The 13,783-nt window shown below is 37.8% G+C and overlaps 1 protein-coding gene across 1 annotated transcript in view; it reads right to left on the minus strand.

Moving 5' to 3' along the window:
• The window catches only part of JMY (junction mediating and regulatory protein, p53 cofactor), a 1,751,371-nt gene that overhangs the window by 452,932 nt on the left and 1,284,656 nt on the right, over positions 1–13,783 (minus strand). Inside the window, exon 7 of the mRNA XM_044063717.1 lies at positions 9,051–9,137. Within this exon, the coding sequence (XP_043919652.1) occupies positions 9,051–9,137 (87 nt within the window). The remainder of the gene's footprint in view (positions 1–9,050; positions 9,138–13,783) is intronic.

Raw genomic sequence — 13,783 nt, forward strand, 5'->3', positions numbered from 1 at the left:
TGGGAACCGGGTTTTTCTCAAAGGGGATTACGACACATTTTTTGTTATTGAGCTTAAGGCCATGGTTCTGACACCAGTCGTTGGTCTCAGTGAGGCCTTTTTGTAGGATGTCAATATTACTTGGGGAGTTAATAACAGCTCCCAACTTGCAATCTTCTGTGAACTTTGTCAGCCAGAGTCCCTTCATCTTGGCCTGGACTTCAAAGAAATAGATACCAAACAGGAGAGCACCCAGGAACAAACCCTGTGGGACTCCACTCGTGACTGGTCACCAGTCTGACTTAGAGTCAGCTACTTTCACACTGTGGGTTCTATCTGTGAGTCAGTTTGCAACCCACCTTGTTATATAAGGGTTGATGCCTAGCTTAGTGAGTTTTTCTATGATTACTGAGTGGAAACAAAGAGTTAGAAGGTCACACTGAAAAAACAATCAGAAAAAACTACATGAAAACTCCAGCCAAGCCAGAACTTCTAATGAGTGACCTCCCAAACCTCCTGTAACAGAGACACATGGGATATATGCAAATGACCCTTATGAACATCAGGTGTTTCAGCTATATGGCAATTCTGATTGCCCATTACTTTTACATTTGAAGTCGTTTTAATGGACAATTATATCCCACATAAATTAAAACAAAGAGTTAAAAATTGTCCATTAAAACGACTTCAAATGTAAAAGTCACAGGCAATCAGAATCGCCATATAGCTGAAATACCTGATGTTCATAAGGTTCATTTGCATATATCCCATGTGCCCCTGTTACAGAAGGTTTGGGAGGTCACTCATTGGATGTTCTAGCTTGGCTGGAGTTTTCATTTAGTTTTTTCTGATTGGTTTTTCAGTGTGACCTTCTAACTTTTTGTTTTAATTTGTTATTTGGGATATTTTGCAGTCAACCTAATGATAACGGACATCAGCTGGGTATAACAACCCTGTGTTTCTTATGCTTAGTCAAACACTCTGCTTATGCTAGGCTGGCGAGTTCATAACAAGGCTGAAATATACATATCCATAGCTAGTCGGGTTTGGCTTTATTGTCCATTAAAACAACTTCAAATGTAAAAGTTATGGGCAATCAGAATCGCCATATAGCTGAAACACCTGATGATCATAAGGGTCATTTACATATATCCCATGTGCCCCTGTTACAGGAGGTTTGAGAGGTCACTCACTAGGAAGTTCTAGCTTGGCTGGAATTTTCATTGAGTTTTTTATTATTGGTTTTTCAGTGTGACCTTCTAACTTTTTGTTTTAATTTATTTGGGATATTTTGCAGTCACCCTAATGACAACGGACATCAGCTGGGTATAACAACCCTATGTTTCTTATGCTTAGTCAAACACTCTGCTTATGCTATGCTGACAAGGTCATAACAAGGCTGAAATATATATATCCATAGCTAGTGGGGTTTGGCTTTATTGTCCATTAAAACAACTTAAAATGTAAAAGTTATGGGCAATCAGAATCGCCATATAGCTGAAACACCTGATGTTCATAAGGGTCATTTGCATATATCACATGTGCCTCTGTTACAGGAGGTTTGGGAGGTCACTCATTGGAAGTTTTAGCTTGGCTGGAGTTTTCATTTAGTTTTTATGATTCCTGAGTGGGGAATGGTATCAAAGGCTTTGGCCAGATCAAGGTAGGGTGTATGAACCACCTTGCCTTCATCCACAGCTCTGGTGACTGACTCAAAGAAGTCGACCAGGTTGAGCAGGGATGATCTACCCTTAAAAAAAAAAAAAACTATGTGGGATTCAGAAAAAAAAATGAAAAGACCAATGGTTAGACCACAGCTGAAGATAAAAATGGAATAATCCACGTCAGGAAATAAATCATTTGCAGCTTCACAGTAGTGCCCTTTATAAAACCAAAAGTTGTAACTGAGATGTAGTAGTCAAGGTAGGAAACGGTTCACTTGCAGTTTCACACCACTTTATTAAACAAGAGTAAGTGCTTTCGCGATCTAAGTCAGCTGATCGCTTCTTCAGACTCATAAAAACAGTTAAAACATTGGTATTTAAAATATGGTTCAACTGATGAAAACACATATAGAACTATGACATAGACTAATTAAAATTGCATACATCAGTACATTAATTTGCCTTATATTCTGCATAAGATGAAATAAAATATACATATAACAGACACATTTTATGTAATAATCCATATTACTTAATGTTTTAGTGGTCTGGATTTTAAAAAAGGTTTCAAGGAAACAGCATTGTTCAATCCAGGAGACCTATCTGCTTGAAGTAGTAAAATCCATCTTTGTTCTGCTTTCTCTACCTTATTCCTTATATCACCTCCCCTCTTACTTTTATTTATTATTTCTAAAACCATGAAATTAAAAATATGTTTCCTATCTTCTTCTTCCACATGTTTTGCTAAAGCACTTGTGTCTTTTTTATTTCTTATATCTCTAAGGTGTTCAAGGATACGTTCCTTTAGACACCTATTGGTTTTGCCTATATAAAAGGCATGACAGACAGTGCAGAAGCTGAAATAAACCAAATTTTGTGTTCTGCAGTCAGCATAAAAATCTATATCAATTATAAATCCTAGTGTAGGATGTTTATATGTAGATTTATTATATAAATAGTCACATGTTGTACAATTTCTGCAAGGAAAATTCCCCTGACTATCAGATAGGATCATTCTTTCATTGTTTCTGGATTTATAACAGAGTTGCCTTTTTAAGGACCTCTTATTTCTAAAAGAAAAGTTGGGTCTATCTTCTAACAATTCTTTCAAGTCAGGATCCGACAATAAAACATTCCAATTCTTCTCAAAAATATTACAGAACCTTCTGATGTCACTTGAATAAGTTATAGGGAATCTAACTTTAAAATCATGACCTTCCTTGCTTTTAACATCTTCTATAGTATTTGAGAAGAGCGGTTTACATCTCCCATCCCTATTTTCAATGGTATATTTAGAGCTTTCATTTATGTCTTTCTTACTATAACCTCTGTTTAAGAAGTCTTTCTCTAATATAGTCATTGTCTTCACAAAGCCTTCATCTGTATTATGTAAGTGGCTTATTCTCATATATTGTCCTTTCACTACATTTTTGTGTACAAATGTTGGATGCATACTAGTCTTATGTAAGATACTATTTCTCCATGTAGATTTTCTATACATCCCTGTTGTAAGTTCATCTAATGCTGTCTTCTTAACCAAAACATCTAGGAACTCAATAGAGTCCCTGGAATGTTGACTAGTGAATCTTAAAAATTCAACAGGAAGATGTCGTCTACAAAACGTATATACCATACAATTTTGCCAGCATATTTATTGCTAGCACTTAATACATGATCTTTTTCCCATGCAGCCAATGCTAAGTTGGCATAGCTGTTAGCACAAGCCGTGCCCATTGCTACACCAACTTTCTGTAGATAAAACTTGTCATTGAATAGAAAGACATTATTTTCTAGGACAATATCAAGCAACTCGCATATCAAATTAATCTTAGTGCTTTGAAAAACTTGTTTCAAGGTCAGAATATCACGTATTCCAGGGACTCTATTGAGTTCCTAGATGCGTTGGTTAAGAAGACAGCGTTAGATGAACTTACAACAGGGATGTATAGAAAATCTACATGGAGAAATAGTATCTTACATAAGACCAGTATGCATCCAACATTTGTACACAAAAATGTAGTGAAAGGACAATATATGAGAATAAGCCGCTTACATAATACAGATGAAGGCTTTGTGAAGACGATGACTATATTAGAGAAAGACTTCTTAAACAGAGGTTATAGTAAGAAAGACATAAATGAAAGCTCTAAATATACCATTGAAAATAGAGATGGGAGATATAAACCGCTCTTCTCAAATACTATAGAAGATGTTAAAAGCAAGAAAGGTCATGATTTTAAAGTTAGATTCCCTATAACTTATTCAAGTGACATCAGAAGGTTCTGTAATATTTTTGAGAAGAATTGGAATGTTTTATTGTCGGATCCTGACTTGAGAGAATTGTTAGAAGATAGACCCAACTTTTCTTTTAGAAATAAGAGGTCCTTAAAAAGGCAACTCTGTTATAAATCCAGAAACAATGAAAGAATGATCCTATCTGATAGGCAGGGGACTTTTCCTTGCATAAATTGCACAGCATGTGACTAGTTATATAATAAATCTACATATAAACATCCTACACTAGGATTTATAATTGATATAGATTTTTATGCTGACTGCAGAACACAAAATTTGGTTTATTTCAGCTTCTGCACTGTCATAACTTTTATATAGGCAAAACCAATAGGTGTCTAAAGGAACATATCCTTGAACACCTTAGAGATATAAGAAATAAAAAAGACACAAGTACTTTAGCAAAACATGTGGAAGAAGAAGATAGGAAACATATTTTTAATTTCATGGTTTTAGAAATAATAAATAAAAGTAAGAGGGGAGGTGATATAAGGAATAAGGTAGAGGAAGCAGAACAAAGATGGATTTTACTACTTCAAGCAGATAGGTCTCCTGGATTGAACAATGCGGTTTCCTTGAAACCTTTTTTAAAATCCAGACCACTAAAACATTAAGTAATATGGATTATTACATAAAATGTGTCTGTTATATGTATATTTTATTTCATCTTATGCAGAATATAAGGCAAATTAATGTACTGATGTATGCAATTTTAATTAGTCTATGTCATAGTTCTATATGTGTTTTCATCGGTTGAACCACATTTTAAATACCAATGTTTTAACTGTTTTTATGAGTCTGAAGAAGCGATCAGCTGACTTAGATCGTGAAAGCGCTTACTCTTGTTTAATAAAGTGGTGTGAAACTGCAAGTGAACCGTTTCCTACCTTGACTACTACATCTCAGTTACAACTTTTGGTTTTATAAAGGGCACTACTGTGAAGCTGCAAGTGATTTATTTCCTGACGTGGATTATTCCATTTTTATCTTCAGCTGTGGTCTAACCATTGGTCTTTTCATTTTTTTTCGCTTGAGGTGTATACCAGGCGTTTATCCAGCTTTTGTTTTCTTTCACGTGTTATGTGGGATCCAGAGTTTGGAGATTCTCTATATCCTTGTTTATTAGGTTCATGATGATGCATTCCACAGCTTTCCGTATCAGACTCGTCAGGCTAATGGCGCGATAGTTCCCATGGTCTGTAATTGCTCCTCCTTTGTGGAGAGGGATGACTGTAGCAGTGAGCCATCTGGTAGGGACAAAGCCTGAGGTGAGGCTGTGATTGAACAGGGCACACAGGTGAGGTGCCAGTTCACTCTGAAGTTCATGTAGAACATGGCCAGGGATACTGTCAGGTCCCATAAAAGCTGTATTCTTGGCCTTGGACAGTACTGTTTTAACCTGTGCAGCAGTAATACTGGATGCCTGGCAATCTACTGGTATTGTGATTGGTCCCTTGGGGGGGGAGGTAAAGTTGGCACTGAATCTGTCAGCCAGTATATTGGCAATATCTGCTGGCTCGGTATAGGAGGTACCATTGTGCAGTAGCTCAGAGCAAATCTGGGTATTGCTGAGGAGATTCTTTACATAACTATAGAAGGCCTTGTGGTTGTCTTTATTATCTGCTGCAATTCTGTTTTCATAGCTAGCTTTAGAGGATTTGATGAGGGATGCCAACTTTTTGTTGAGGCTGATAAGGGAGTTTTTCCAGTCTTGGAACTTCACCTTATTCCGCATCAGTTTCCTTTTTCTGTTGTACAGTTTTGTTTATGGCAGGGGACCACCAGATTGGCTTCCTTTTTTGGAGGAGAGCGTCTTGGATCTACTGGGTATGACGAGACCCATGCATTTGTGTATGTATTTGTATAGTGCATTGGTGTATGATTCGGCGGTCATGCAACTATTCTCCATTTGCATGAGTGTCGTGAAGTTAGTCACCTCTGTTTTTAGGAACCCAAAATTAGCTTTGGAGAAGTTTTTCATGGTGGTTACCTTTGTGGGGGGAGGGGGTGGGAGGGATGTGGATTTCCAAGGTGATTAGTTTGTGGTCAGACCTAACCAGGGAGGAGTTGACTATTGGTGTAGGACAATGGTCGCCCATGTTAGTAATGACCAGGTCAAGGATGTTGCTACCTCTAGTGGGGATAAGAATGAGCTGGTCCAGGGCATTGGAACTAATGAACTCCAGGAAGCACTGGGCAAGTGTATTGGTACACAAGTAGTTTTCCCATTTAATGGAGGGGTAGTTGAAGTCGCCCAGTATGAGAGTGTTAGGTTGGACCCTGATATTCTCCAGGGTGCTTAGGAATGTGGAGTCTTGGGACATGGTTGGAGATCTATAGCAGGCTACGACCTGAATTTCTGTCTTACCCAGTGTTAGCTGCACCTGAAGTATCTCTGATGTGTTATGTTGGACTACCAGTCAGGAGGTGTGTGCATCCTTCACGAATATGGAAACATCACCGCCTTTGGAGCTTTGGTCCAAGTTCTGGGGCCGAAAGGTGTGGAATGAATTATAGACTGGTAGTGCAGGGGTGTTTTCTACTGCTTTGAACCAGATTTCTGTAACAGCACAAATGTCGATGTTCTCCATTTTAAGGAGTGCTTCGAGCGAGTGCATTTTGAGATTTAGACTTCTAGCGTTGAGCAGCATGGCCCTCAGACTGCATTTATTTGTAGCTGTTAAGGTGGCAACTTGGTCTTTGGAACACTGCCTAAAAAGGCACTATGGGGGTGGCAAGAACCTTGGCCAGTATCTGGAAGCCCAGGGGTAACAGATGCAGGCCATCTCTGGCAAAGCATCAAGGTTGCACTTATTGTCGTTCTTTTTGCTTTGAAGTTTGTGTCCCTCTGCTGAGAGTGTTAATCCTGATACAGCACTAATGGTTGAATTTTGGGCCCCCTACTCTACAGCCTCCTTAGAAAAGAACCAGATAAAGGAAGTCTTGTCTCGATTAACAGACGGAAATTATCTGGCATGTAGAAGTCATGAAATCTAGATACTCCTGAGAACATGGAGGAGGAGGAGAAAGGGATGCAATTCTGAAGGGCAACCCCTCAAGGAAATGGTTCGGATGCTTGCTGAAAGGATAATACTCCTAGGTGAGTTTTTATAACATATTGGGGCACAATAAGAGATACCTTGTATGTAGAGGAGACTGACACCTGATCTGACTGACTCCCAATCTATGGGTGCCCCATCTTTGGCATCTAGAGAACATGCATCTGCTCCCAATGTATAATAACTTGTATGGAATGGGTGTTTGTTCTTTCAACTGGCACCTGTGCATCCCACCTGCAATAGCGAGTACACTGGCCATTGAGCGGATCATCAAAGCCAATGTTAAAAGTAATACAGAATTAAGTCTTCCCACGGAGGTCTGGAGATTGGCATCAAAGGTTCTTACCTAGCCTATGGCCAGGGAGTCTACTGAGCAGCTTTGTTATGTCACCCAATACTAGTGGAAGATGAATAGTGCATCCTCCACTAAGCAGATCATTTTATATATACATTTCCCTTCTACTACAGCTCTTTGTAGCATTGTTTTATTCTGTCACATACTCCAATCATGATGTTACCAAAAAATTTCCTTCTCTGAAAGTTTTGATGGTAGTATATATACTCTGTAAAACACTAAAGATAAAGTGATGGCATCTCACAGCCAAACAAAGCCCATTTGACGTTTTAGTTGACTACAACATGCAGTGAAGAAAACTCAGGAACAGTTACTGTAGACTCTGGGGTGGCCTGGTAGTGTCAACAATTCAAGATTCAAGCTACTCTAAGCATGAATTGGCTCAAAACTGATTTTAATGATAACGAAGCCAACACTGGAATAGAAAAAGGAGATTTTACCAATACAGATAACTAAAAATAGGAGTACAGAAAATAGGCAAATGGTGCCAGAATTCATTAGAGGGAATGAGCAGAAGAACTAAGGTATTGGGAACAAACAACGATGGATAGGTAATCCCTGCTAGGGATGGATAACAAAGCAAGAGTGCTAAGTGCAACAACAGCAATGGCAGAGTTTTTAGTGGAGTCTAGAAGACAAACTGCTGTTAAAAATAGATAATGAATAAGGAGTATAAATATTGCATAATAACCATACAACAAACAGTCAGAGGAGACTATAAAACATTGGGAATAGAGTCTAGAAGGCAACTGACTAAGGAACGATAAGATGACATCTATATGACTCCACTGTTTGCAATAAAAGATTTAGGATTCTTGCTTGGAAGCATTTCCACAGGTATTTTTATACCTCAAGTAGACTTCAGAGGATTTTTCCTCGGGTAGACAGAAAAAGCTGGTGGTGTGATGAAGAGAGAGAAAACTGGGAACATTTTTTTTTTTTTTGGGAATGCAATGAGTTGGCAGATTTTAAAAATTCTCTATAGAATACTTTGTCAAAAAAGCTGGGAAACAAATGGGTGTAACTGTGGAGTATACCACCTGAACTGCCTATACATACAAAGCCTGAACATGTTTAATGTTACTGGCTGCCAAAAAAAAAAAAAAAAAAAAAAAAAACAATTACAAGAAATTGGAAGTGAAATTCTAAGCTGATTGTAACTGAGTATTAAGTGTTGTAAATAAAATAAAATAACTGGAGGCTGGATCCTTAGAAAAGGGAAGGAGCATATTTTATAGAAAGAACTGGAATTTAAGGGTACAATACATGCAGAACAATGTTCAAAAGGAGGAGGAGTGAGGTTTATGGGAAGGCAGGAACTGAGCACCTTTAATACTGGAGCAAATGAAAATTGTTAAAAAGAAAATGCATGTATACTGCATGATAAGAACAATGGAAAATATTATTAAGGTTTGTTTTCTATTAACGTGTGTATACTCATGTTACTATTTAAAACATGATTATTTAATAAAGAAGTTATAAATAACGCTATTAAATGATATCAATTAATTATTTTGTCAGTATTGACAGTTTAAGCCAAAAAAGGTCCTTTTTGCCCTTTGTGGCCCATTTGCCTTCTGATCTCATGTATCAGCTACTTCAAAAAGTTCCAAAAAGTGCTAAACATACACATTATACAAAGGTAATAATTATTACCACAGAATCAAAGACTCCTGTTTTGCAGATTTTAACTTTCCTTACCAGCTGTACACTATGATGTAATCTGTAGTCGTCTTCGTTTCGCTGCTGTTGCTGAATCTTTTCATTGTTTTTTGCGATGCAGATTTCCTGTAAAGACCAAACACAACAAATCAAAATGGACAGATGATAGTTTTGTATACAGACAATAAATATTGGGGTAAATTGTGTAGTATGGGAATTGTTCTGAACACTAATAAAAAGCAAACGTAAAAATCATACTGCATGAAGCAAGTTATAAAAACATGAAATGCAGTTAACAGATGTAAAGGGAAAAAAAGGTATGCCACTGAAGCAGTGTTTTTACAACTTGGGATGTCACAGGCTCAGCTCATTAATGTAGGTTTGTTAACAGAATGAGAACCACAAGGCAAGTTTAAAGAACAGTACAAATGCCCTCCATCTTACTTCAGGAGCTGTAGGCACCCAAGGCACAAGTGAGACATGCATGAGCATGGACATGCACTTCTGAAAGATCCAAGGGTATCACAGTGAAGTGGGAAGAAAATGGGAAACATCTCAAGTGATGAAAGCAAATATGCCTCTAAGTTTGCAAGGGACAAGATCTCACAATGTTGGAATAGTTATGATCTTCTGTAAGTTCATTAAGATGGAACAATGAAAAATTATTTACTTTCAATCCATTTTCTGGGTCTTCTGACCATTAAACAGGGGCCATTTTCAACAACAACAAAGAAATCTCAAAGCAAATTGCTTGTGGAAAGAGATACTCTAGTGGCTACTAACCATCATACTTAAAATGGGTAGTGAGATAGGTGCCAGAATGAAAATAATTATGTAAAGTATGCACTTCGAGCTCAACCACTCAATTATTTCACAGGACTTGATGTGTAATTCTCATACTGTCATGACAACAACAATTCATCTGGCTTTTAAAATATGACTAGCTACTCAGCTCTTCTTTACTATGATGCACTGCTAATAGGGAGAACTCCTGGCATCCTGATAGTAATGAATCCGATCAACCTCTGTATGACACTATCTGTACATCTGTTATACTACACAAAAAATACACTACACAATTTAAAACGGCAGCTGTAACCTTACCTTGTTTTCCTTAAACAAATAAATATTTTGTACATCTATGTAAAAAAAAAAATACTATATCATACCAAAGTAAACTTAGTTGAGGACCAACTTCTTGTACAGGGTAAAAATCACATAGAAGAAATACTGCATTAACTGACAGTTCCAAAACCTTTTAGAACACTTGTGGTGAAAGTGGCATATAGCCGTATTTTGGGAGGGACACCTAGGGATGTACAATAACAAAGCTAGAATCTTTTGGCTTGTCCAGAATACCAACATGTGACACCATAGCCTACAGTCTGAAGTCCACAAATTCCTACAGCTATTAATGAAGTACCATTTGAGTGGACAACCATGGATCTTCTAGGTCTATTAGTAAAGTTTAGCAATGGCTGCCATTACATTCTGGTGACTGCTGACTATGCCACTAAGTTTCCTGAAGCAGTGTCAATACTAAAAGCCAATGCTAAGTCAATAACCAAAGAGTTGGTGCCTCTTTTCTCCAAGGTGAAGATATTCAAAGTAATGCAGAACAGGGAACCCTCATTTTAGCCAGTGTTTTAAAGTAAAACAAGAACTTCAGTGAATCTCCCTCAAACTAATAAGTTAAGTGCTTTAATAAAAATCTTAAGTCTATCAAAAAAAGCCATAAAACAGGATGGTGAAAACTGAGATCAGTTACTTCCCTACTACATTTTTGCTACAAGTAAAGTGCTCCATACTTCAAAAGGATTTATTCCATTTGCGTTACCATGTAGCAACCGCAAGGCTTGCTGGACATAGCAATGGAGACTCAGAAATACGTGAAACAAACCTCATTTTAAAGTGTGACAGCAGACTTTGCAAACCTCCAAGACAAGTTAAAAACTGTTATGCCAATAGCTAACGAACATATGCAAAGGGCTCAAGAGATACAAGTGTTATCACTGGTTCCCCTCTGATGAAAATAAATTCCTAAGAAATGGAAAGGACCCTTTGATGCAGCACAGAAAAAGAATGAAGTGAACGACAAAACAGGAAAAACTAGAAAGACCAAAGCAGTTACTTCACACAAATGTGTTAAAAGCATGGACAGAAGCTGAAGCTTCTGTAGTCAGCCTTGGAGCCGACACAGACACCAACAGAAAGGTATCAGAGAATTTTAGTCTTACTATTCAGACAAATAAAGCATTGTCTAAAGCCCAAAAGCAAGAAGTGAAAAAATTCTTAATGAGAAATAAAGAGGATTTTTTCTGAACTGCCTGGCAGAACAGATTTAATACAGCATCCTATTAAAACTGTGTCAGAGGAGAATTAAACAAAAAAAAAAAAACTGAAGAATAAACAAATGCTTAAACCAAGAGGAAAGAGAAGTCGCAAAGAGAAAAGAAAAATCTGACTGTGGTGGTTCCTGACCTGTAAGGCTCCATAAGTTTTTATACAGATTTCTGAAACCTAAGTACCATATAAAAATTTGACTATGCACAGAGTAGATCAGCTCATAGAAAGGCTAGGTGAAGCAAAATTTCTGACCACCTTACATTTAACCACGGAGTACTGGCAGATTACCCTCATGCCATCAAGCCAAAGCAAATATAGCATTCTCCATCCCAGAAGAGCTTTTTCATTTTATTGTCTTACTGTTTGAAATTTAACAAGGCTCTTGCAAATTTTGAAAGGTTTGTGGAGAAAGTCCTGAAACCTCATGCCAGGTTCTGTAATTAATGCTAACAAAAGTAAACACACATTCAGAATATATGACTGGAAGAAGCACAATTGAAGTCCAAACAGACAAAAGAGAAAATGAAAAAATGGCCTGCATCTAGTACTATCTGACAATTAAAAGTATTCTTATAGGACTAGCAAGGTACCATAAAAAATTCATACCCAATGGTGCAAACATAGTCTATCCTTTGGCAGACCTTAAAAAAGGTTAAGGCACCCATCCAGATAAGGCAGATGAGGTCTTATGATAATAGCAGCTGATAAGGCTTTCAACCTGCTGAAAGCTATCTTACACCAATCACTAATGCATCCGAAGTAGGGTTAAAAGCAATAATTTCAGGAAGTACATCACAGTAAGACGCTGTCCAGTTCGATTCTCAGCTAGAGCATCTTCTGCGTGGAGACATGCGTGAATGGGCGTACCTTCGTTGAAGGTTGTGCGTCAGGGCTGGTAACTCGGCACATAAAAATCAACTACCAATCATTAGTGGACCGGAGTTCCGCTGTGGCAACCCCTAACCAGGAAAAGCCGAAAGATACAACAACAACATGGTGAGGAATAACCAAACTACCTTTAAAGTAGGAAGCTATGTTAGGCTGAGGCAAGAGTCTTTTGCCACAGAGCAAAAATGTCTTGCTACCTTCTGCACAATATTATCTACTGGGACATAATTTCTCTTTAGTAACTGACCCTGCACCCATGCAATGGTCATACAAACAAAAGGACATAAATCCCAAATTATGAAGGAGGGCTTTGTCACTTTAGTCCATTTATTTTTCCCATCAGACATAGGTCTGCCAATAGCCACAAGACTGCAAATGGGTTATTCCGGTACCACTCCCCATCCCATTCAGTATAGAACTGGTGGGGGGGTGGGTCGCTGTGGCAGAGTGGCTATGAGACATGTCATAAATGTTGTTTACATGTGCTGCATACACAACATACATTATGGTAAAAACTGATTGCGGTGTGTGTAAATAGTAGATTATGGTAGAAAAAAACAGCTGGGTGTTGGTTACTTACAGCTATCAGGCATAACTCACACATATATTTTATTATTGGGAAATAAAAGTAAGATATGCCCAATCGCTATCACTATTAAATGTAGTAACCCTAACTGCAACCATAAACTAAAATACTCTATCCTTAGCCATAAAACTTAAACCCTAAATTTATATCTCTTACCCTAAAACTTTATATCCAGTCATCCTTTAAAGGATAGTCACAGTTACCTACAATATAATCCTTCCATTTTCCCACAGAACCAGCACATGGTTCACATTCTTTGTGTAATGTGGTAACACTACTTCTGCAAAGCTTCTAATCACGAGCTAAAAGGAACTCTGGTCAAAACCTCTAACAAGATAATTTACTGAGATTCAACTGCAGAAAAGCGGGTAAAAGAAGGGGTGGAAGCGCATATTGTTACAGATATTCTTTCCCTCACAGGGAGGGATTTCGAGGGCAGGAGTCTTAGTGGACTATAACCAGAAGAAGCTGCAGAAGACACAGAAAAATCACAGGAAGGTCCGTGGATCTATTTAAGGAGTACCAAAAAGTGGATTTGCTCAAGTAGTATCAAGTGCGCAACTATGTATGTATTTAAGAGCTGCAAGGTAGCGAGATCATAGCTGCAATACAAACCATGAATTGTAAGGAATTTTTTGTTTTACTGACAGACTTTAAGGTGGACTAACAAAACTCAAGAGTTTTACTACAAATAACCAGAAGTATGTTAAGCAAAGGTATGTTGTTTTCTTTCAAGATGAAAATAAACTTTAGTTTCATGTTTTCAATGTAAATAACTTCAGACCGGGAGGTTGGCATAATGGTTAAATGGTTAGTGTTTACTTTACAGACACCAGGGGCAAGGTTTGATTCTCACAGAGGGTAACTGGTTAGGCTTAAAATGACCCACAAGGGCAGTTAGCCTAGTACTAATCTATGAACCTATAATGTGCATTTGTACCAAAGAAACTGT

The sequence above is a fragment of the Protopterus annectens genome, chromosome 2.part2 (assembly GCF_019279795.1).
Source record: "Protopterus annectens isolate FY-2018-M chromosome 2.part2, PAN1.0, whole genome shotgun sequence".
NCBI classification, from domain to species: Eukaryota; Metazoa; Chordata; order Ceratodontiformes; family Protopteridae; genus Protopterus; species Protopterus annectens.